The 12,670-nt window shown below is 44.4% G+C and overlaps 1 protein-coding gene across 1 annotated transcript in view; it reads right to left on the bottom strand.

The window, feature by feature from the left end:
- Positions 1 to 12,353, bottom strand: part of LOC144595861 (partitioning defective 3 homolog B-like) — a 916,989-nt gene extending 904,636 nt beyond the window's left edge. Inside the window, exon 1 of the mRNA XM_078403665.1 lies at positions 11,317 to 12,353. Within this exon, the coding sequence (XP_078259791.1) occupies positions 11,317 to 11,436 (120 nt within the window). The 5' untranslated portion in view covers positions 11,437 to 12,353. The remainder of the gene's footprint in view (positions 1 to 11,316) is intronic.
- Positions 12,354 to 12,670: the final 317 nt, after the last annotated feature.

Genomic DNA, 12,670 nt, shown 5'->3' with positions numbered 1-12,670 from the left:
AAAACAACTACCTGAGCAAGCATTCAGGGCCTGGGGTTAAATCTCATTCAAAAGTTGACTGTGCCTCCCATGAATACAGTTGTGGAGAGACAGGCTTGATTTTTATGCTCAAATCTGTGGAAGTGTACATGAGCCTAGAACCTTTCAACTGAAAGGCAAGAATGATGTAGATTGGTCATATTCAGATACAAGCTAGCCCCAGGTGGAAGCAGACCCACATTGTCTATGTAGTCCACACGTTCGCTTGCATTTGAGATTGGGGTTGCAATCAGCAGAGGCCCTGGCTGACATGTCACTCTCAAGGTATTAACAGTAAACACAGACTCTGATTGTATCAGAGTAACACTACCCCCACTACACACACCACCTTCCTATGGTTTCCTCCATCAATACATTTTCATCAGAAACAGATGGGAAAACGAGAAATCATTGCCCCTTCTGGTCCTAATTCATATTGTTACATATCAAATAGGTTGCCACAAGTCCTGTAATTGAACACCTCAATTGGTTATCAAGGACTTTATGACTTTAAAGTCATGAAAACTGCTGTGTACAAGCATTTTATTTTGACAGCTTGCCAAGCCTACATCCATAGTGATGCAAACATGTTGACTTTAAGACTATTGGCAAGCAACAACCTTACTCATATTCAAATAGTTGCAAGAAGGTAAATTTTCCAGCTGACGTATATGACTGTGTTATATTTTATTATGAATAAAGTTTACTTTTTAAATAAAAAAGTGTCAAGTACCACATCCAATCTGTATACCTTGGGGATTGGAAAAAAGGCCAACAGAAAGTCAGTAGTGGTTTCCATTCCCGACGATAAACTTTCATCATCCATTTCTTTAGGGCGATTCATTATAGTCGACGTAATAGAACTGAGCTAAGGTTTCCAGACTTCATTTGTGTTTCAAGGTTCATGATCCTAACTTCATTCTTTGTTGTGAAACAGGTATTCAACCATAAATTAATAAAAAAGTACAAAATAAATATGTAATAACAACCCTAACCACTACCCTACCTCAACACTGAATTCCTCACAGCCCTAACCCATAACCCTACCTCGGCAACAAATTACTCTGGACTTTGCCCTACTAAAGTTGCACTATGTACTTTGGCTTGCACTATCATGATTGGATTACCTAAAATAAGTGATAATTTATTGTATCTGTATTTGTTTTGTTGCTTTTAATATGCCTCTAATGCTGCAGCGTTAGAATTTCATTGTAGCCACAAGAAACTGCAAATGCTGCCATCTTGAGTAAAATGCACCGTGCTGGAGTTTCTCGGAGGGTCAGGCAGCATCGAGCTTCTCGGAGGGTCAGCCAGGGAACGGGCAGACAACAGAAAAGGAGACAAAAGGTTGTCAGATAAAGATGAGGAGGAGTGAAATGTAAAGCCACAGGGTGGGTTTTGAGTGGATGGGACGGGCGGAAAAAGGGGATAAAAGGAAATAAAGGAATCGTTAAGCTACCCATGTGGAACACAAGGTGCTGTTCTTATTCATACTATTGGGTTGTACACTATTCATTGTTCATTATTCCAGTCATGGTGCATATGACAATTAAACACATTGACTCTTGTCCGAAGACACAATACGACACTGAGATACACAAGGACATATTAAGCTACGTGACAATAACTATGGTCAGAACTAGATTTTGAAGATGATTTTAGGAGGGAATTTCAGACCTTGTGAACAATGAACATCCACAGGAACACTCCAATAACCCGGCATCCTCGGGTCTTTGGCAGTGCAGGACTGGCAGATTTCTGGACTATTGGATCCCATCTTTCTGTTAATATCCCAACCCACCTTGAACTCACTTTATTGTACACATATCGCCTACAGATATTGTAACAAATTTCCCAGTGAACCAGGGAGCGTAGGAACTGTGGCCCCGGTAAGTAGACAGGGAATCGGGCAAACATGACCTGTCAAGTCAAGTCACGTCAAGTTTATTTGTCACATACACATAGTGCAGTGAAATGAAAGTGGCAATGCCTGCGGATTGTGCACAAAAAAGAATTACAGTTACAGCATAAAAATAAAGTTAATATAGAGAAGCCAAAATTTAGTCCATGGAGTTATAAAAGTTAACAGTCCTGATGGCCTGTGGGAAGAAACTCCATCTCATCCTCTCCGTTTTCACAGCGTGACAGCGGAGGCGTTTGCCTGATCGTAGCATCTGGAACAGTCCGTTACTGGGGTGGCAGGGGTCCCTCATGATCTTGCTTGCTCTGGATCTGCACCTCCTGATGTATAGGTCCTGCAGGGGGACGAGTGTAGTTCCCATGGTGCGTTCTGCCGAACGCACTACTCTCTGCAGGGCCATCCTGTCCTGGGCAGAGCTGTTCCCAAACCAGACTGTAATGTTGCCGGACAGGATGCTCTCTACAGCCCCAGAGTAGAAGCAATGAAGGATCCTGAATTTCCTCAGCTGTCTAAGGTGGTAAAGGCGCTGCTTTGCCTTACCCACCAGTGCGGCAATGTGTGTTGTCCATGTCAGATCCTCTGTGATGTGGACTCCCAAGTATTTTAAAATGCTCACCCTATCCACAGTAGACCTATTTATCTCCAGTGGCGTGTACATCCTTGGATGTTGAGCCCTTCTAAAGTCCACAATCAGCTCCTTAGTTTTAGTGACATTCAAGAGGAGGCTATTGTCCTGACACCAGTGCCAAATCAGCCACCTCCTCCCGGTAGGCCTTCTCATCGTTGTCTCTCATCGTTCTCATCTGGTGAGGCAGATGGCAAACCACTGGTATTTGAAAATGGTTGGACAACAGATGAAAGTAGTTTTACTGTATAGAACAGGTGCTTCACATGAAATGCCTAATTAAAATATATTTGACCGAGTTATAGAAAATGGTAACCAAAGGCTCGTTCAAATTTAGATTTGAAAAAGGGCATCATAAAAAGAGTTCATAAACAGAAGATTAAAGGGAAGCAATTATGGAGCTTGGATCCCAGGCAACAAATGCAGAATGATTACTGATCAGGGATGCACAAGAAGATAGAATTGTAAGAGCACAAAGATCTTGCTTATGGAACTGGAGGAGGATACAGCAGAAGAGAGGAATGTCATAACCAAGGAATTTGATGAGAAATTTTCAATTGTGTGGCTGTCAGACCTCAAATCCCTGTAGGTAAACAAGTACAAAGAAGATGAGTGAATAGGGCTTGCAGAAAGATTTAGACAACAAAGTTTTACACAAAGTGAAGTGTGGACCAGCAAGAAGATCAATGAAATAGTCAAGTATAGGGATAATAACGGCATAAAAGAAGGTTCCAACAGCAGGTGACAAAAGGGAGGGTTGATAATGTATGACATCACAGCAGAAGTAAACATTCTTGATAGACACAAAATGCTGGAGCAACTCAGCGGGACACGCAGCATCTCGGGAGAGAAGGAATGGGTGACATTTCGGGTTAAGACCCTTCTTCAGACTGATATCAGGGGAATGGGCGGTACAGAGATAAACCGTAGTCGGAGACAGTAAGACTGGTCTGAGAACTGGGAAGGGGGAGGGGATGGACAGAGAGGGATAGCAAGGCCTAGTTAAATTTAGAGGTCAATGTTCATACCACTGGGGTGTCAGCTACCCAAGCGAAAAACGAGGTGCTGTTCCTCCAATTTTCACTGGGCCTCACTCTGACAATGGAGGCCCAGGACAGGAAGGTCAGTGTGGGAATGGGAGGGTAAGTTAAAATGTTGAGCAACCGGGAGAATCAGGTAGGTTTAGGCGGACTGAGCGGACGTGTTCAGTGAAATGATCGCCGAACCTGCGTTTGGTCTCGCCGATAAACAGGAGTGCCACCTGGAACAGCGGATACAGTAGATGAGGTTGGAGGAGGTGCAAGTGAACCTCTGCCTCATCTGAAAAGACTGTTGGGGTCCTTGGACGGAATAGTGGGAGGAGGTATATGGACAGGTGTTGCATCTCTTGTGGTTGTGGGGGAAAGTACCTGGGGAGGGCGTGGTTTGGGTGGGAAGGGATGAGCTGACCAGCGAGTTGCGGTACGAACGGTGTCTGGAAAGGGGTGGAGATGGGAAGATATGGCTAGTAGTGGGATCCCATTGGGGTGGCAAAACTGAGGATAATGTGTTGTAGGCGACGGCTGATGGGGTGGAGGGTGAGGACAAGGGGGACTCCGTCCTTGTTACAAATGGGGAAGGGGTAGCAAGAGCGTAGCTGCAGGATATCGAAGAGACCTTAGTGAGAACCTCATCTATAATGGAAGAGTGGAATCCCTGTTCCCTGAAGAATGAAGACATCTCCAATGACCTGGAATGGAACACGTCATCTTGGGCGCAGATGTGACATAGACGGAGGGATTGGGAGTAGGGGATCGAGTACAGGAAGCAGGGTGGGAAGAAGTGCAGTCTAGATAGCTATGGGAGTCAGTGGGTTTGTAATAGATGTCAGTTGATAGTCTGTCTCCTGTGATGGAGACGGTGAGATCTAGAAATGGTAGGGAGATGTTGGAGATGATGGATTAAACCATTCTCTTTCAGTTATTCATTATTTATATCTGGTTGTTGCTGGTATGACAAGAATTTAGACAATAGACAATAGGTGCAGGAGTAGGCCATTCGGCCCTTTGGACCAGCACTACCATTCACTGTCGAAGGTATTTATTTCACAAAGTGCTGGAGTAACTCAGCAGATCAGGCAGCATCTCAGGAGAGAAGGAATGGATGACGTTTCGGGTCGAGACCCTTCTTCAGACTGATGTCAGGGGGGCGGGACAAAGGAAGAATATAGGTGGAGACAGGAAGATAGAGGGAGAACTGGGAAGGTGGAGGGGAAGAGAGGGACAGAGGAACTATCTAAAGTTGGAGAAGTCAATGTTAGTACCGCTGGGCTGCAAGCTGCCCAAGCGAACTATGAGGTGCTGTTCCTCCAATTTCCAGTGGTCCTCACTATGGCACTATAAACTTTTTGCAGGAGACAGGGTGGGAAGAAGTGTAGTCCAGATAGCTGTGTGACTCTACCTCCGCTACATCGATGACTGCATTGGTGCTACTTCTTGTACCCATGCAGAACTCACTGACCTCATACACATCACTTCCAATTTCCATCTTGCTCTTAAATATACTTGGACTATCTCCTACATCTCCCTCCCGTTTCTGGACCTCTCCATCACAGGAGACAGGTTACTATAAACCCACTGACTCGCACAGCTATCTGGACTACACTTCTTCCCACCCCGTCTCCTGCAAAAAGTCTATCCCCGACTCCCAATTCCTCCGTCTACACCGCATCTGCGCCCGGGATGAGGTGTTTCACACTAGGGCATCAGAGATGTCCTCATTCTTCAGGAAACGGGGCTTCCCCTCTTCCATTATAGATGAGGCTCTCACTAGGGCCTTTTCTACATCCCACAGCTCCGCTCTTGCTCCCCCTCCCCCCATTCATAACAAGGACAGAATCCCCCTCGTTCTCACCTTCCACCCCATCAGCCAGCGTATCCAACAAATCATCCGCCAACATTTCCGTCACCCACAACGGGACCCCACTACTGGCCACATCTTCCCATCCCCTCCCCTTTCTGCGTTCCGCAGAGACCGTTCCCTCTGTAACTCACTGGTCCACTCGTCCCTTCCTACCCAAACCACCCATCCCCGGGCACTTTCCCCTGCAACCGCAGGAGATGCAAAACCTGTCCCTTTACCTCCCCCCTCAACTCCATCCAAGGACCCAAACAGTCTTTCCAGGTGAGACAGAGGTTCACCTGCACCTCCTCCAACCTCTTCTATTGTATCCACTGCTCTAGATGTCAACTTCTTTACATCGGCGAAACCAAACGCAGGCTCGGCGATCGTTTCGCTCAACACCTTCGCTCAGTCCGCCTTAACCAACCTGATCTGCCGGTGGCTGAGCACTTCAACTCCCCCTCCCACTCCCAGTCTGACCTTTCTGTCATGGGCTCCTCCAGTGCCATAGTGAGGCCCACCGGAAATTGGAGGAACAGCACCTCATATTTCGCTTGGGCAGCTTGCAGCCCAGCAGTATGAACATTGACTTCTTCAAATTTAGATAGTTCCTCTGTCCCTCTCTTCCCCTCCACCTTCCCAGTTCTCCCTCTATCTTCCTGTCTCCACCTATATCCTTCCTTTGTCCCACCCCCCTGACATCAGTCTGAAGAAGGGTCTCGACCCGAAACGTCTCCCATTCCTTCTCTCCTGAGATGCTGCCTGACCTGCTGAGTTACTCCAGCATTTTGTGAAATAAATTCCTTCGATTTGTACCAGCATCTGCAGTTATTTTCTTACACTGCCATTCACTGTGATCATGGCTGATCATCCACAATCAGTACCCCCTTCTTACCTTTTCCTCTTATCCCTTGCCTCCGCTATATTTAAGAGCACCATCTAACTCTCTCTTGAAAGCATCCAGAGAATTGGCCTCCACTGCCTTCTGAGGCAGAGAATTCCACAGATTCACAACTCTCTGGGTGAAAAAGTTCTTCCTCATCTCCGTTCTAAATGGCCTACCCCTGATTCTTAAACTGTGGCCCTTGGTTCTGAATTTACTGCCCATCCTTACTTGCTCCAATTTACAGTGTGCTGAAAACAGCATTTCAGAATCAGCCACTTGACTGGGTTCAAAGATGCACTTAGACCATATAGGGCAAGGCAAGTAGATTTTCCCCAGTGAAGGGTATTAGTAAATTGAATGGGTTTTTACAACAAATCGATGGATAGGTCAGTGTACAGGAGGCAAATCAATATCCTGGTCGTGTGGTGCCAGAACAACAGGCTTGCTTTTAATGGTAGCAAGACCAAGAAGCTGATTGGTGACTTCGGGAAGGAAAGCCAAGGGACCATGCACCTGTCTTCATTTGCGGGATGGCTGTGGAGAGCCAACAGCTTCAAGTTCCTGGTTCATAGACCAGCAGATAGATGCAATTACAAAGAAAGCTCACAAATGCCTCTACTTGCACTTTATTCTGTTTTAAAACTGTTACAATTTGTTTCATTGGGTTGTTTAAATTAATACTGACTAGCTAATTAAATTTTTGCATCGTATGGGAGGCGCATTCCCAATCTCGTTGTACCCCTGTACAATGACAATAAAGATATATTGTATTTCCACTGAAGTTTGAGCAGATTTGAGCAAATACTCTTGTTGAACTTCCTCAGGTGTATGATGAAGAGCATTCTGACAGGTTGCATTACTGTCTTGTTTGGTAATTTATTGCCCCAAAACAAAAGGAAAGTGTAACAGAAAGTGTTGGCAATATCAGTCCATCACTGGTACTGCCCTCCCTACAATCGCAGCCATTTACACAAAATGCTCCTCAAGAAGGTAACCAAAATGAAAGACCCATACCAACCTGGCATAATCTCGCTGATACCATCAGGAAGAAGCTACACAAGCCTGAGAACTGTTAGTTCCCGGTTCAAGAATAATGTCTTCCCATCAGCCATCAAGCACAGTGCACAAGTGGTAGAGTTGCTAACTCACAGCACCAGAGACCCGAGTTCAATCCAGACATTGGGTTCTGTCTGTATGGAATTTACATATTCTCCCTGCGATTGCCTAGGTTTTCTTTGGGTGGTCCGGTTTTCACCCACGTTCCAAAAATATGTGGGTTTGTAGATTAATTGACCTATATAAATTGCCCCGAGTGTGGGAGTGAATCAGAAAGTGGAATATTATAGAACTGGTGTGAATGGGTGATGACTGTGGGTAATCTTTCATTTCACTGCACATTTATGTGTATGTGACAAATAAATTGACTACTGACTATTGATGATAGCATGATCTCTGCAAGCCAAAGGGCCCGTATCCATTCTCTCTCCAAAATTTAAACAAAAAAAACCCTGACCCTACCACAACACTGAAATATTATTTGTACTGCTTAGGTTGCACAAGAATACTTTGGCTTGCACTATTAAGATCAGATTCACCTAGTATATTTGTATATATTTATTTGTTGTGTTGGTGCATTTAAAGTTCCTGAAAAGCGGTACCAAATAAGAATTTCATTATTCCAGTCATAGTGCATATGACAATTAAATACTCTTGAATCTGGATACAACTTTTGCCCTATCCATCTTTCCCACAACCTAAAAGTAACTTGTTTCTCATATTCCCACCCTATGATGAGGGGTCTTCATCCTGAAGTGTTCACCCGTTTCTTTTTCTATAACTTCATGAGTGCTTCCAGCATTTTCTGTTTAAACCTGTGAGTTACGAGTCCAGTCACTTAACTATCATCCTATTACCATTCTCAAATCAAGTTGCAAATAGTATGGGCCAGCTTTTGACAGTTGGCATCGTTTAAAAAGGTGGCTGTGTCATATAAACAATGTTTTTCCACAAATGACTGGTGGAAAATTCAGCTCAAGCATCATTGGATACCAGACAACAAAAAAGGCAAAAACAGAGACAATTACAGGGTCAAAAGTGGTAACAATAATTAATTAGTGCAGCACCTCAGGGATAGGTCCTGGGTCCATTGCTGTTCATCATCCACATTAACAATTTGAATGAGAATGTACAAGGCATGATTAGTAAATTTGCAGATTACACTAAAATAGATTGTATCGTAAGACAGTGAAGATGGTTAGCAAGAATTACAACAGGATCTTGATCAGCTATGCAGATGGGCAGACGAATAACAAATGAGGTTCAGAGAAAACAGAAACATAGGAAAATTGGGTGCAGTAGGCCATTTGGCCCTTTAAGCCAGCACCACCATTCAATATGATCATGACCGATCATCTAAAATCAGTACCCCATTCGTGCTTTTTCCTCCATATCCCTTGATGCCTTTAGCCCTAAGAGCTCAATCTAACTCTCTTGAAAATATCCAGTGAATTCTTCTGTGGCAGAGAATGTCAGATTCACAACTCTCCGGCTGAAGAAGTTTTTCCTCATCTCAGTCCTTTATGGCCTACCCCTTATTTTTAAACTGCAACCCCTGGTTCTGGACTCCCCCAACATCGGGAACATTTTTTCTGCATCTAGCCTGTCCAATTATGTGCTTCTATAAGATCCCCTCTCATCCTTCGAAATTCCAATGAATACAAGCCCAGTCGACCCATTCTTTCATCATATGTCAGTCCTGCCATCCCGGGAATTAACCCAGTCAACCTATGCTGCACGCCCTCAATAGCAAGAAAGTCCTTCCTCAAATCAGGAGACCAAAATTGCACACAATACTCCAGGTGCAGTCTCACCAAGGCCCTGTACAACTGCAGTAGGACCTCCTTGCTCCTAAACTTAAATCTTCTCACAATGAAGGCCAACATGCCATTAGTTTTCTTCACTGCCTGCTATACTTGCATGCTTACTTTCAGTGACAGATGTGCAAGCACACCCTGGTCTCGTTGCACCTCCCCTTTTCCTAATCCAAAACCATTCAGATAATAATCTGCCTTCCTGTTCTTGCCATTAAAGTGGATCAGCTCACATTTATCCACATTATACTGCATCTGCCCACTCACCCAACCTATCCAAGTCACCCTGCAGCCTCATAGCATCCTCATCGCAGCTCACACTGCCACCCAGCTTTGTGTCATCCGCAAACTTGGAGATGTCATATTTAATTCCCTCATCTAAATCGTTAATATATATTGTAAATAACTTGGGTCCCAACACTGAGCCTTGCGGCATTCCACTAGTCACTACCTGCCATTCTGAAAAGGACCTGTTAATTCCTACTCTTTGCTTCCTTTCTGCCAACCAATTCTCTATCCATATCAATACACTACCCCCAATACCATGTGCTCTAATTTTGCACACTAATCTCTTGTGTGGGGCCTTGTCAAAGGCTTTTTGAGTCCAGATACACCATCCACTGGCTCTCCCTTATCCATTCTACTTGTTACCTCCTCGAAAAATTCCAGAAGATTAGTCAAGCATGATTTCCCCTTCATAAATCCATGTTGACTTTGACCGATCATGTCACTGCTTTCCAAATGTGCTGCTATAACATCTTTAACAATCGATTCAGCATCTTCCCCACTACCGATGTAAGGCTAGCTGGTCTATAATTCCCCATTTTCTCTCTCCCTCCTTTCTTAAAAAGTGGAGTCACGTTAGCTAATCTAAAATTGTCACCAATGCATCCACGATTTCTAGGGCCACCTCCTTGAGTACTCTGAGATGCCGACCATCAGGCCCTGCCTTCCGCCTTCAGTCCCAACAGTTAACCTAACACCATCAATTCAGATAAGGGTGAGGAGTTGCATTTTTGGGAGTCAAACCAGAACAGGACTTTCACACTGAACAGAAGAGCCCTGGGAAGTGCTTTAGAGAAGTGGTTTTGCTTACTAAATAGTGGCTAAAAGACCAGAAAGAATGCACCCGTTCTCCTTTAAAATAAGATCGCTGAATAGCATTTTGTCTATAGAAGTAAACAAGATGAGATGTCTTTTCCAAAAGACAGTACCTCTGCCTGTGTGGCATCTTCTCTACACTGGACTGCTGTGACCACCTAAGTGTCTTGTCAAATGTCTAATTAATAGCTCAAATAAGAGACTGTACCCACTGCACCAAGTTGTGTATATATATTCATGAGTTCACCTTTTTGCAAAGTTCAAAATCATGAGCAAAAAAACCCCACATAAATGGGCAACATAGCAAAACCAACCAGCAATCACTGAATAAGATGGGATTAAATTTTCATTGATGAAATTCATTTTTAATCCTCACATGATGCAAAAGTGGAATCAAATCTATTTAAAAACTAAACCTCTGGTGTCCCCAAGTTAACATAAAGAGATAGAGCACATCAGAAGATTAAAGTTGATTCTGAAAATGGAGAATGTTGATATGCATCTGTTTTTAAAGTACAAATATTACTAAAATAATCTTTTCTTAAGTTTCATTTTGAATTTTATTGAAAGATGCAGTTGTGCAAATATTACAAAGAACAGAGGAATAAAAGTCAATGGTAATTAGATTGGATGAACAGGTTACGACGAAGTTATAAAGGATGATAAAAACACGAAGCTCCTGGCCCTTAATATTAATTCAGGGATTTTTTAAAAGAAATCAGAAAAAATTTAGCCAAACTGTTTTAAAAACAAGACTCACAATGTTATGCGAGTTAGATCACAGATCAACACGATCACATTGAAAGCCTGAATTGGCTTAATTGTAATAACCTCCTGCTGTCGATGGTAAATATAAACATACTGGGGCGAATGGCGTGCGGCTGTATCGTGACTATAATTACGCTCCATACTCACAGTTGAAACTGTCAGTCACCATGTTAGATGGCAGTTTGCTCACAGGTAAACAATTTACCCAGTGTACCTTACCTTACACTATGAAGTCCGGCATTCTTACCTTGGCGGTGTTCTTGCAGTATCTCTGGACGGCTTGGTGAATGAGCTGCTTGACGCTAAGGGTCCCGTCCCCGCAAGGCACCACGATGCCCGTGCGGCCGAACTGCACCGTCACCTTCATGCTGGCGGCAGAAGCCGCGGGGAGCGCAGGTGAGTGACTGATGCCCGCACACCTGTGCACCTGGGCGCGAGGGGCCGCTGACAAAGGCGCTTCGCTCCGGAGCCAGGTGCTGACAATCCTCCTCTCAACTCCACTTAAAGGCTCCTCATCCTCAGACAATGGAAACTCAGATGAAACCGTCTCTTTGGTAACAAAAGTAGTCTAAATAAATTCAAAATACTTAATCCTTTCTCCAATTTCCGCCCTGGTCGTCTGTTAAGTACTTGGATGTTCTTTATCTTTCTTTTAAAAAGGGGCAATTTTCCAGAAAATGCAACTTCATGGAAGTCGGTCGTGGTTTGTGTTGTTGCTGTATTATTTATCCCTGTTATTGGCGTTGCTTCTCTTCCCCCGTTTACAACGCAGGTGCTTTCAATATGAAGGAGGTTTGGTGCCCAGAGCGCTGGTCCACCCACACGGCCGGAAGGAGCCGACTTCCTCTCCCAGGTGAAGTGAAGTGAAGTGAAGCGGGAGAGTGGGAATGGGATCCGGGCAGGGAGAAAGAGGGGGAGAAACTTTCTCCGGCCGCCCTCACTTTCCAAACAAAGTCCAACACAAGACTGAGGTTCTCAGGTCTCTGGCTTAGATACGCGCGGGGTCAGGTATTAGTAACTCACCACGTCTCTCTGATACCGAAACTATTCCTTGTGTGGAGGACGTGGGGGGTTGAGCTCCTGCTGCGGGTGCTTTCGGTTTTCCAATGCTTTTTGTTCCTCCTCACAAGTTTCCGAGCTCCTTGAGAGACCTTTGTCCCGGATCTTCTGTCAGTGTCGTTTCTCACCGTGGAAAAAGCTCGTTTGAAGGTCCCTTTTTCCCCGAAATTCTTCCGCGAAATACTTTTCGCCAAACTTTTCCCTCCCGTGGCCGCAGCGACAACAGACACACCAGGCCTCAATCTCTTTCTCCCTCTACACTCAATCAGAAGTTAACCCTCTGCTCGCCAGAACTCTCTTCTAATGCAACTTTACAAGGGAATACACATCATTGCCTGGTCGTAAGAAGAACATAAACGGCAAAAACAAAATGCAGATTTAAAAAAAAAAAGTATTTTGAGTAGACAGGTTAGTTCTTGAAGTATCTCGAGCAACCTGGTTAAGAGCAAGGATAGACATAAAATGCTGGAGTAACTCAGCTGGACAGGCAGCATCTCTGGAGAGAAGGAATGGGTGTCGTTTCGGGTCGAGACCCTTCAGAC

Source organism: Rhinoraja longicauda, chromosome 8 (genome assembly GCF_053455715.1).
Source record: "Rhinoraja longicauda isolate Sanriku21f chromosome 8, sRhiLon1.1, whole genome shotgun sequence".
NCBI classification, from domain to species: Eukaryota; Metazoa; Chordata; class Chondrichthyes; order Rajiformes; family Arhynchobatidae; genus Rhinoraja; species Rhinoraja longicauda.
This window is presented reverse-complemented; position numbering and strand designations above follow the sequence as displayed.